The sequence below is a fragment of the Terrapene carolina genome, unplaced genomic scaffold (assembly GCF_002925995.2).
Source record: "Terrapene carolina triunguis isolate 2854851 unplaced genomic scaffold, T_m_triunguis-2.0 Scaffold232, whole genome shotgun sequence".
Taxonomy (NCBI): domain Eukaryota; kingdom Metazoa; phylum Chordata; order Testudines; family Emydidae; genus Terrapene; species Terrapene triunguis.
The window spans coordinates 1,351,780-1,364,184 of record NW_020664583.1 but is presented as its reverse complement, the minus strand read 5'-3'; the positions used below and the strand labels follow the sequence as shown (position 1 = coordinate 1,364,184).

General features: G+C 37.9%; 1 protein-coding gene across 9 annotated transcripts in view; it reads right to left on the bottom strand.

Annotated features, from left to right (window-relative positions):
* Nucleotides 1-4,233: 4,233 nt before the first annotated feature.
* Nucleotides 4,234-12,405, bottom strand: part of RAF1 (Raf-1 proto-oncogene, serine/threonine kinase) — a 98,400-nt gene continuing 90,228 nt past the window's right edge. For 4 of the 9 annotated variants that reach the window (XM_026656663.1, XM_029912577.1, XM_026656662.1 and 1 more), the window contains 4 exons: nucleotides 11,672-11,803; nucleotides 11,365-11,493; nucleotides 9,216-9,350; nucleotides 4,234-5,382 (listed from right to left, as the gene is read on the bottom strand). In XM_026656663.1, the coding sequence (XP_026512448.1) occupies nucleotides 5,242-5,382; nucleotides 9,216-9,350; nucleotides 11,365-11,493; nucleotides 11,672-11,803 (537 nt within the window). In that variant the 3' untranslated portion in view covers nucleotides 4,234-5,241. The remainder of the gene's footprint in view (nucleotides 5,383-9,215; nucleotides 9,351-11,364; nucleotides 11,494-11,671; nucleotides 11,804-12,405) is intronic. The other 5 variants (XM_026656667.1, XM_029912578.1, XM_026656669.1 and 2 more) reach the window with 2 other exon arrangements.

The window sequence follows — 12,405 nt, the reverse complement described above, 5'->3', positions numbered from 1 at the left end:
ACTGAAGTCAACCACACAATCAGGCAGCAGCAGAGAACAAAAAAAAAAAAAAAGCAACTACAGTATAGTATTGTGTTACATTAAACTTTGTCATTTTTGGTAGTAGTTTACAACAAAAGATTTGACATGGTAAGGAAACTTTCTGTGCTTGTTTCATTTAAATTAAGATGGTTAAGAGCAGCATTTTTCTTCTGCATAGTAAAATTTCAAAGTTGTCAATGTTTGCTTGTAAACTTTTGAAAGAACCATAATGGTTTTTTTAGCATTAGGAACAACCTCCACTCCCAAGGTGGTCGTAACTCCAAGGTTCTACTCTCATTCTAATGGTGGCAGCTGGCTACTTTCATATGTAGCTTTCACTTTTAAGTTATACATGCTCTATTCCAGAAGGCACTTGCATGCTTCTTCCTTTCTGGCCTCTGCTCCAAGTTAAAAGGGAGAAGCCATTTAGAGAATCTATTAGTGCTTCTGGGCATGTGTACACGTATGCACTTATTGCTGATTGATGGAGAAAGGTAATTATTTTCCAGTAGTGTGTGGTATAAATTACTTTAGCCGACTTTGTGCAGGTTGTGCTAGGTTATTCCTGCAGATAATTTAAGTGTACTGACTTACAAAATTGATTAGGTGAACTTCACAAAAGTGAACCTGTCTGGCTGAAAGTTTAGATTAAATGGACAGAGTAAACAATGAAATACCAGCACTACAGCCCAGAGGCTCTCAACCTTTCCAGACTACTTTACCCCTTCTAGTAGTCTGTCTTACATACCCCATGTATCCCCTCACTGAAAAATTGCTTACTTTCTCATTTTTACTATATAATTATAAAATAAATCAATGGGAATATAAATATTGTACTTACATTTCAGTGTATAGTATATAGAGCAGTATACATGTCATTATATGAAATTTTAGTTAGCTGTGCTGGCGTCACTAGTGCATTTTATGTAGCCTGTTGTAACACTTGGCCAATATCTAGATAAGTTGATGTACTCCTTGAAAGACCTGTGTAGGGTGACCATTTTTCTTAAAGTAAAAAGGGGATAGGCTGGGGCTGATCTCCTGAGTCCCGCTGAGGGGGTCAGCTCTGAAGGCAGTGCTGCCCACCAACATAAAATTTCTCTGGGACAAATGCCCGGTTTTGGTGAAAAAGTAAGGATGGCCAGGACAGAGCTGAAAAAGGGGACTATCCAGACCAAAAACAGGATGTGTGGTCACCCTACCTCTGCATACCCCTCGTTGAGAACCATTGCTATAGCCAACATCTTCAGTATAGGTAGTTTTTCAAACAGAACTTCGTGTACAAAGAAGGAGCAAGTAAAGTGGCACAGGGAACAGGTGGAGACATAGATAGTTATTGACTTGAAGAGAAAGCTCACACTTACTCCCCTCAGAGGCAGCACCCCACACCCAATTTAGGATATTGGGATTGCATACTTAGAACAAGCCTGAAGATTTACATGGCCTTCATTAGGCACCATTTTTATATAAAAGAATATGGAAGTTTCAACCATTGTTCCACAACTAGAAAACATGCAGTGCTGTCCCTTATTTGCAGCTCAGGATACTAAACTTAAACTCACTGGAGAAGGTTGTAATTTAACTATGTCTGGATAGTAAGATCACGATTACTATGAAACTTTTCCTGTGCCTGGCTCCTCCAAGTATTTTTGACACACATTTCTACTTATTTTAATGCCTAGAGGCCCCCATTAGGATCAGGTCTATACAACTAGAGTGTAAAAAGGCAGTCCCTGTCCCTCCAGAAATTACAATCTAAACTGAGAAAAATAGGAGTAACAAACAATGGGAGAGAGAATGAAGGAAACAGCAACAAGAATGTATGCCAGCATAGACAAACTACATTCAGCAAGATGGTCAGGCTTGTACTGTAAGATTAACAATGTAACCAAGAGTCCCATGCCAATCATCTATAGATCTTCGAACTATTCACTTTTTCTGTACAAACAATTGTGTCACTACCTTTCTGTGACTTATTTTCAGCATTCTGCTGCATGTTAGTTTTGGAAAGGATATCTGCATTATTTCCAGTACTGAAGAGTAGCTCCTCCCATAAAAACCATATCATAGGTAACCAAACTGCAGCACTGTCCTGCTTTTGTTTGCTTTAATTTTGAAATCCTTTAAGCAAGACGAGTCCTTATTTATCTTTGTCAGCAAGGCGGCAGGAGATGCCATATGCTGTAGTATTTATTAAACAAACAAGACAACTATGGCTATATTTTCAATGTCATCTAGGGAATTTTGATGCCCAATTTCCATTAAAATTAGCACCCAAATCCCCTTTAGAACATATATATTTGTAGAGGCTAGCTGGAACCATGGCTTGGTGTACTAGCCTTTCACTCCTGGAGTAAAATGTTTATTACAATCAAAGTTACACACCCCTTAATCTTAGGGTAAAGATTTAAAATTTTATTAAGTTACGAGTGAATCTGTTCAGTGGCTTCGAACTTAAATTATTCCTTTTTGAAACCCAGAGCATGTTGTATTTTTCCAGTCCTCTTAGACTTTTTTTCTTGTAAAACATATTTAAGGACTGGTAGCTGTAGAACAGAACAAAATAGTTCATACTTTGTTACCAACAACGTGTTGTGGATTAGGGTGATGCTTAGACGACATCAGAATGATCGAGCTGAATTTAACCAAACATTTGAACATTAATGGTAATTTCACTTCACTGCTCGTTTAGTCTTTGTAATGCTGAAATTTTGTAATGGTTATACAAAACTACTTCAGCCTTAATGTTAAGCTAAGGCTTTTTTGTGTGGGAACATTTATTCTGGTAACAAGAACCTTGCTGATCTGCAGGGAGTAAAAATAAAAAAAAAAAAAAAAAAAAAGTACCTCAGAATTTTGACAGCTCCTTTGCTTTGTGTTTCAGTAATTCTTCTCTCCCCTTTCATGAAGGCTTTGGAGTAAATCAGCTGATGGAATAAGAAGGTGAGGGCAGTAGTCTGGTGCTGGCAAACAATTTGAAAAACTGAGTAGAGAGGTTTGCATAATTCACAGCAGAACTACCACCATTTAGCAAATTATTCCCACTTTAGCTAACAAAGTGTCAGGCTAGGGAATTCTAGATGGTACAGTAGAACCTCAGAGTTACGAACTGACCAGTCAACCACACACCTAATTTGGAACCGGGAAGTACACAATCAGGCAGAAGCAGAGACACAAAAACAAATACAGTACCGTGTTAAACGGAAACTACTAAAAAAAAAAAAAAACAGCATTCTGTATTAAGTCAATGTTCAGTTGTAAACTTTTGAAAGAACAACCATAATGTTTCGTTCAGAGTTAAGAACAATCTCCATTCCTAAGCTGTTCATAACTCTGAGGTTCTGCTATATGCCAAAGATAAAGTAGTTGTTGGTTTCAGATTTATGCAATCATTAGCATACAGGGAATTGCATAACTGCTTATCCCTCTTAACTGGAAGAGACAGTACATTTCAGGGTAACTGAAATGTAAGTTAGGGAAAAAACAGGAGCATAATGTATTACTATAGCAGCCAAGGCCTAAATAGTACACATGGTCCCTACAACTAGTGTCCATTCTTCCCTAATCAAAACACTTATCAGAATATTACAAATATTAAGTATTACTATTCAACAGGAAAGAGATTTAGAGACTGTCCCACAGTCTAAAATTAGGCTACCTTACTGTTCCTAAATTGTAGTCTGTAGTAAGATGTTCTGGTCACATGATGCACCAGTGGTGATAGCTGAGAAAGACAGACTGATGGAAGACAAATGCTGAGCAGAAATAGCATAATTCACATTTCTTGAAAGATGGCAATAAATACAGCCAAAAATACATTATATCCATTCCTAATATGTGCATGTGTAAGCACTGCTATAGTTGCCTAGGGATATTATGCATATAGGAGAAATGGTCAACATATTAAATGTTTGAGAACCTCTGGATTACCACACTGTTCTGTAAAGTGACACTGGACAACAAGCTCAGAATTGCTAACTTATAATTATAAATCATTCACATACATATTAAAGTACATAAAAAGTGTTTGAAAACTTGTGCGTGCCACCTATTGTGGTCAATATAATGAAGAGTATTTGTGATCATTTAGAATTTCTAGAGATAATTTAAGACACTGATGTCTAGATGCATGTAGTTCTGTGATTGTGTGCCCATTTAGACATCTTAGAATTGTAAGATATTGCACTGAAGAATGACACTGAAGCTTAAACCTAAATTTAATTTATTTTATTAAAATAAGATAATCAGAGGAACCTTGGTTTACAATAAAGGCATTTTCTCGGGAGCAATAAAAACAAAATTAAAACCCAAATCAGAAAGAAAAACTGTATACACTCAGTTTCCTCTTTTATAGTGCATCTCTCGGAAGACAGCTTCAAATGGGTTGAAGTTGCTGCGTATTTTGCAGAAATATACTGATAATGTTACTTAGCCTTTCCTCATCCAAAAAAGCCTGTCATTCCGCACTTGATACCTCATTGGGCTGTAAGAAACAAGTCAATAGTACCAAAAAAGCTTCTTAAGTTACTGGAGAGGACCATAGCAAGATTGTGCTAGCTTCCTTCTCTGAGCAGTACTATTCAGAATATATTCCACTCCTCTGCAGAAGTTTTTCTTCTATGTGCAAAACTATTTTTGTGTTGACTTAGCAATTCGTTATAACAGATTTCATCTGCTTCATGAATACTCTTTGCAGAAGCTGATCGCTAGAATTCATTTCTTCCTCTTTCATCAGTCTTGTTTGTAGATGGCCATTTTAGTCAAAATCCCCCAACTTTACAGTGGCACATGGCATGGGACATCCAAAGAACAGTACCAATCTGCAATATTTCTTTCCTCAAATGCTGAGCCATCCTTGCTATAAAAATACCAATTTATTAAACAGAATCAAAGACACAAAACTGCCAAAGAAATGTCCAACTTTTCTGCTTATGGGAAAATAAGGCTCAAGTGCATCTATTAAAAAAATAGTAATAGATTTTCTTGATTACAGTCTCAGTTAACTCTATCCCAATAAAAGAAATGGTAGAAAAAGGCAACGTGGAGAAATGTCCCTGTAGGATTAAAACTGTAGAAATCCTTAGCAGCTTGTTCTTAAAACTGGGAGACAGATAATCCTGCTGGCATTGCAATCCTGTAGATTGAGGCATTAAAAGCACAACTGCTATGACTGTTTTTCTTTCTCATTATTGGTTAGAGCAAGGGAGAGAGCGTGCAATCCTAAAAAACAGGTAGTCTTGTGGATGTTAATGTGCATGAATTTATGTCCTCTGTGTGGGCTGCACGATGCAGAGAAGGTTCAGAAGCGCTACGGTTGATTTTGGGTAAAGAATGCTGCAGCAATTCAATGGAAGACAGTATCTGGAAAAAAAATGAACACCAAAAGGAAACTTTTATTTCAAGGTTTGTTAGAAACAACCTGCCTGAAAATCTATTTTTAATACCAAACCTCGGTTTATTATGGGATGAGAGTGTCCTTCAAGATCAGTAGTTTGCTTTCATTGGAACACTAGTCAGAATTGTCTAGTTATAGTAACCTGCCATTTGAGTAGTCAAAGCATAGCATATCAGGCTGAAAGGACTATGCTACATAGGTTTTCATTGCTATTATAAACCTTTAAGTGAATAACTGCAGAGTGGTGGGATTCCTTCCTTTAGTTTTTCCATGCGATGATCAGCAAGTTTCCTATACAAGAGATTAAGAATATAAAACCTGCCACATTGGGTCAGACCTCGGTCCATCTTGCCCAATATCCTGTCTCCGACAGTGGCACATACCAGAGCTTCAGGGGGCATGTACAGAACAGTGCAATTATGGAGTCATTCATCTGTCTTCCACTCCAGGCTTCTGGCAGTCAGAGGTTTAGGGTCACCATGAGCATGGTGTTGCAGCATCCCCAACAATTTTGGCTAATAGCTATTGATGGACCTATCGTCCATGAATATATCTAGATCTTTTTTGAAACCAATTATACTTTTGGCTATTACAACATCCCATAGCAAGCAGCTCAACAGGTTAGTTGTGTGAAAAGAGTACTGCCTCTTGTTTGTATTAAACCTGCTGCCTATTAATTTCATCCGGTGACCCGTGGTTTTTTTTATTGTGTGAAAGGATTAATAACACTTCTCCCACACCTTTCGTGATTTTACTAGACCTCTATCATATCCCCCTTAGATGTCTCTTTCCTAAGATGAAGAGCCCTAATTTTTTTCCCCCATCTCTCATATGGAAGCTGTTCCATACCCCTTGATCATCTTTGTTCCCCTTCTCTGAACCTTTTCCAATTCCACTATATCCTTTTTGAAATGCAGCAATCAGAATCGGACATAGTATTCAAGGTGTGGGTGCACCATGGATTTATATAATGGCATATTTTCTGTCTTGTTTTCTATCCTTTTCCTAGCATACTGTTAGCCATTTTGACAACTGCTACACATGGAGCAGAAGTTTTCAGAGAACAATCCACAGTGACTCCAAGATCTCTTTCCTGGGTTGTAACAGCTAATTTAGAACCCATCATTGCATTTGTATAGTTCGGTTTATTTTTTCCAATGTGCATTATTTCCACTTATCCACATTGAATTTCATCTGCTATTTTGTTGCAATTTTGTGAGATCCCTTTGTAACTCTTCGCAGTCAGCTTTGGACTTAAATATCTCGAATAATTTTATATCATCTGTAAATTTTGCCACTTCTCAGATCATTAATGAATATGCTGGATAGCACAGGTCCCAATCCAGATTCTTGGGGGACCCTGCAGTTCACCTCTTTCCACTGTGAAAACTGACCATTTATTCCTACCCTTTGTTTCCTATTTTTCAAACAGTTACTGATCCATAAGAGGACCTTCCCTCTTATCCCCTGGCTATTCGCTTCCTTAAGAGCCGTTGGTGAGGGACCTTGTCAATGAATTTCAGAAAGTTTAAGTACACTGTATCAACTGGGTCACCCTTTCCACATGCTTGTTGACTCCCTTGAATTCTAGTAGATTGGTGAGGCATGACTTCTCTTTACAAAAGCTGTGCTGACTCTTCCCCAACAAACCATGTTTATCTATGAGTCTGATAATTCTGTTTTTTATTAATTTCTTCTAATTTTCCAGGTAAAGTTAGGCTCACCAGCCTGTAAATGCCAGAATCTCTTCTAAGCCCTTTTTAAAAATAAGCACTACAACAGCTACCTTCCAGCTAATGTCCCCCTCTCCCCTGCACCCCACTTACTCCTTCTCCATATAGAGCAGGGAAGGGAAACGGACAGAGAGAGACAGAGCGCTTGGGGCAGCAGCTGCTGTCTCAACTTCCTGATCCACTTAAAAAGACAATGCACTTAAGAATGGGTCAGCTTACTTAAAGGGGCAGTATGCATCTCTCTCTCTCTCTCCCACACACAAGGGGTGTGTCTGTCTCTGTCTGCTATGCTGTCTCCCCTCCCTCCTGTTTGTGCTCCCTTGTGTGAGAGGCTACATTAACAACAATGTGTTAACCCTTGAGGGCTCAGCCGAGTGCTAGTTCATCATTTAGCAGCAAGGCATTCCCTGGGAAATATCCCTCCCTCTTCCACCCTCTAACTTCACCACCTCAACCAAGCTTCACAATCATCATAGCTGTGAACAGTATTCAATTGTTTGTTTAAAACGTATACTGTGTGTATATCTATATAATATATAGTTTTTTGTTTGGTGAAAAAAATTTCCCTGGAACCTAACCCCCCCATTTACATTAATTCTTATGGGGAAATTGGATTCGCTTAACATCGTTTCGCTTAAAGTTGCATTTTTCAGGAACATAACTACAACATTAAGCGAGGAGTTACTGTACTTGTACATTTTACTTGCTAGAGTGTGTGGTCCTTTCTATTTTCTTTATTACCTTTTGACTTCCAAATTTTAAAGGATGTCTTTTTGCCTTTAACAGCCTCCATTACTCTGTTCTTTGGTGGTCTTTTTTTTTTTTATACTAGGGGTATAGATTTAGTCCAAGCATCTATTATGTTGTTTTTAAGTAGTCTCTATGCTGCTTGCAAGCCTTTTACCTTTGTGACTGCTCTTTTTAATTTCCATCTAACTAGTTTTTAAAAGTTAAATGTTACTGTGGTGGTGTTCCCTCCTTTTTTTTGGGCGGGGGGGGGGGGGGAATTTCACATCCAAAAGGATGCTAAATTTAATTACATTATAGTCACTATTACCAAGCAGCAGAGGGGTAGCCGTGTTAGTCTGAATCTGTAAAAAGCAACAGAGGGTCCTGTGGCACCTTTAAGACTAACAGAAGTATTGGGAGCATAAGCTTTCATGGGTAAGAACCTCACTTCTTGCATCTGAAGAAATGAGGTTCTTACCCACGAAAGCTTATGCTCCCAATACTTTTATTACCAAGCAGTTCACCCATAGTCACCTCTTGGACGAGATTCTGTGTTCCACTTAGAACTATATCAAGAATTGCCTCTCCCCTTGTGGGTTCCAAGACTAGCTGCTCAATCAGCAGCCATTTATAGTGTCTCTAAATTTTGTCTCTGAAAAGGGAGATGGTGGGGAGAATTGTATGCTCTGCCCATAGTCTTAGAATTTAAGAATCAGAATTAAAATAAAACTTTCTTTTGCTGAGGATATTTAATCAGAATCATGGATATTTTTATAAAATCCCACCCAGGCCAAAACAAAAAATCCAATGGCTAAGGGAAAGCATGTAACTTATGAACCCTTCTGTTGGGAAGCTGAGGGAAGACATATTTGGCAAAATACTCAAAAATGGCCTCATGAAACTACCCAAAGCAGGTTTATTTTGGAGTGATACTGAAGAAAAAAACATGTAGATTTAAATACGGATAAGGCAAACTGGCAAAGTTAATGCAAACAAATAAATTCAAATGTGAATAAGCCAGTCATCTGGAAGTAAACAGTTTTAATGCTGCCCAACTAACAGTATCTATATCAGTGTATGTAAAGTGAGGTTTTTTTAATGACATCTGAAAAATTTAAGTGCAGTTTAGGTTATTAATTGTCAAGTGCATAGGGAAGCAGGCTCATGCAGGGCATGGGTCTCAAAAATATATACCAAGAATAGGATACTTCCATTTTCACTACTGAACTTCATATTCTTAATATTATTTCTACAGTGTCTTTTTGTGAAACAGAATATGCAATGGATATTTCTAGGACTTGTTTAAAAATCAAACTGAATACAAAATAGACTCCTACCTGTGGAAATAGAGGTCTTTCCTCCTTAACTTTCTTCACACAATCTGCTACAAGCCTCTTCATAGCTTTGGGACAGTTCTTGTACAGTTTACTGAGGTCTGGAGATGCATAACCTCGACCAACCATAAAAATGATCTAAACAAGGAGGCACAAACACAGGTAATCTGAACACCATTAGTGTGAATTATTTCACTGCCCTTTAATACAGTTTTTAATGTGGAAGTACTGAAGGCAGGCAGGAGGTCCTACTGTAGTCAAATGTTTGTCAAAATTAATAAACTGGAATTGTGGTCCTGCTTTTCCAATGGATGACAGTGCCAGTCTAACATCTAAGTGACACTGCATAGTTAGTTCATAATTTCTTCATGTATTAATTTTTATATAATAATAGCAACAAGACCAGAGTCTAGAGCGTATCCTGACGTAACTTGCTGGAGTTGAAGACTTCAAGTGACAAAGAACCCTAAATCCAGCCAGAAAGTGTCCAATTTATGTGATTACTCATTAATCTACCAATACATTGTAATTGATCAACACAAAACAGTATTTTTAAGTTTAACTAAAAACTCCTTGTCAGATCACATATCCATTTAGAGGGAGCTATAAAGCGGAAGAAGGCCTCTTCAAATATTTAACTGTGAAGGAAATTTTTTTTTCTGAAGATAAGCTTCAGTTTTCTTAGACTACGAGCTAAGATGCAAAACAGTGTCTGCAGGTTTTGTTTCTTCCTGATTAGCAGAATATCGACTCAGATTTAGCAATACTGTTACTCAGGCTTTAATGAACCTTACTAATGTGATCAAGGTGGCTAACAGACATCTAGTGATATCTTGGCCCAGGTTAAGCTAAAATTATAACTCAGGATTCGGTCTGTACATATAGCTGAATAAACATATTGCAACAACTGTATCACACTTAAATATAATGCAAAACTGCTAAAGTTCCCAAAGAGGAAACTAACTGCCTAACATTAAATAAAGTTGCTGAAATAAGAGTCCTCCTACAGTACATGGGGAAACATTCCATCTATTTCAGAAATAAATATTGTATTTATTTGAATGGTAACAAGACAACCATGTTATAACTACTGATAGGCCAATGTTTTACAACAGGGATGGATGTTCAAAGCTTCCACATAATTCAAGTATAATGGCATACTAAGAATTTAATGGGATTGTTTCAAAAAAATCCAAGTTTGTTTTCTAACTTGATGTTCAAAGTAGTTACAGTTTAAGGGTAACAAATGTGGCCTTCCTGTGGTTTGGAGTATGGACTATAAGATATTCTAGATCTTTTTAGTCAACAGTTTAACTACACCGCTACCTTGATATAACGCCACCCGATATAACATGAATTCAGGTATAACGTGGTAAAGCAGTGCTCCGGGGGGGGGCGGGGCTGCGCGCTCGGGGGGGGCGGGGCTGCGCACTCCGGGGGATCAAAGCAAGTTCAATATAACACGGTTTCACCTATAATGCGGTAAGATTTTTTGGCTCCTGAGGACAGCGTTATATCGAGGTAGAGATGTAGTTTTCTTCCATTACTCATTACTAAAGCTTCAAAAAGACAACTCAGATCAAAAGACACTAGAGATAAAGTCGGCCTACGAGTTCAAGTCCAGACCGTGCCAGTGCAGATTACTGGGGGAAACATATTCATTAATAAATTAATACGATACTTGAAATTGGCAAAACATTCAGGAAGAGAGAATATTTGTTTTGTTTTGTTTACCCCTTTGTTTTCAATTCAGTAAATTTCAGGATAATTCCAAAGTGTCAAGATTTCTAGATATTAATGTGCTACCTTCCTGGTAGAAAATCTAAACAACTGCAATTAATAAAATTATTTTCTTTATAAATAGGCTCAAACTCGAACTTCATTAGGCCAAAAGGCCCATAATTGAAATTAGAGGCGTTCTCTCTTCTCTGCAAAGATTCAACAGCAGTATGATAATTCACTACAGCGCTCTGCTGCAACTTTACTACTCTAATAAAATATAATACTGATCACTCGAATAAATCCACTGAGCACTTTATAAAGTTCTAGTATGCCAGGAAGTATACTGTCCAGGGTATAGATTAGGGATCGGCAACCTTTCACACGCAGCCCATCAGGGAAATCCGCTGGTGGGCCGGGACGGTTTGTTTACCTGCAGCGTCTGCAGGTTCGGCCGATCGCAGCTCCCACTGGCCGCAGTTCGCCGTTCCAGGCCAATGGGGGCTGCGGGAAGCGGCGGCCAGCACGACTCTCGGATGTGGCTAGCTGTGCATTGACACTGCTGGTATTAATTTAAGATGATTTACCACATTATTATAGGCTACATAAACTATATCCCAGGGAAAACCCTAATACAAATTATAAACATAAAATGTAAACACTTGTTGCACACATTCAGTAAACAGATTGCATATTCCCCAGAAATACAATGCATTATACCAGAGTTGAATGTTTCTCACCTGATCTCTGTTGTTAATATGGGAGTATGGCAGTTCTCCTGTCATCAGTTCATATAATACTATTCCATAGGAGTAGACATCTGATTGAAAACTAAATGGGTTATTATCCTGCATCCGGATCACCTCTGGTGCCTTAAAAAACAAAAACAAATTAACAGCTACATTAACTGGAAAAAAACAACATTAGCATAAGACACAGGATAAGTTGTTAACTTTCTACTCTAGTAAAGGAATTTTAAAAATAGCTATGGCTATGACAGATTTTGGTAACTACGCAATTTACTCCACAGTGGATCAAACCCACTACACTGGACGATAACTAATAGAGAAGCCACATTCACATTTATCAGTTTATCATTAGGTAAAATACTTACTATTCTTACTCTAGTATACTGTTGTATGTGGAAAGTGGCAAAATTAAGCATAACTACTGGCTCAGTTCCATCACTGTCAATTTATAAACTAAAATAACCAATAAGACAGAAGCAGTAATCTGCTTTGCTGAAAACAGCAGCAGCCTGTACATGGTTTCAGTAAATCCACACAGGTCCTGATGTCCAGACAGGCAAACAAAAACCAAAAAAAAAAAATCTCTGCAGAATTTCTCACTTTGCCACAAACATATGTATTTTCACAGATCATTGACATATATTGATCAGGTTTGGGATCAGAGAAGAACATAATGCAGATGTGAGCACATTTTACTAACCCTTTAAAGCTACTGAGAAAGTGGA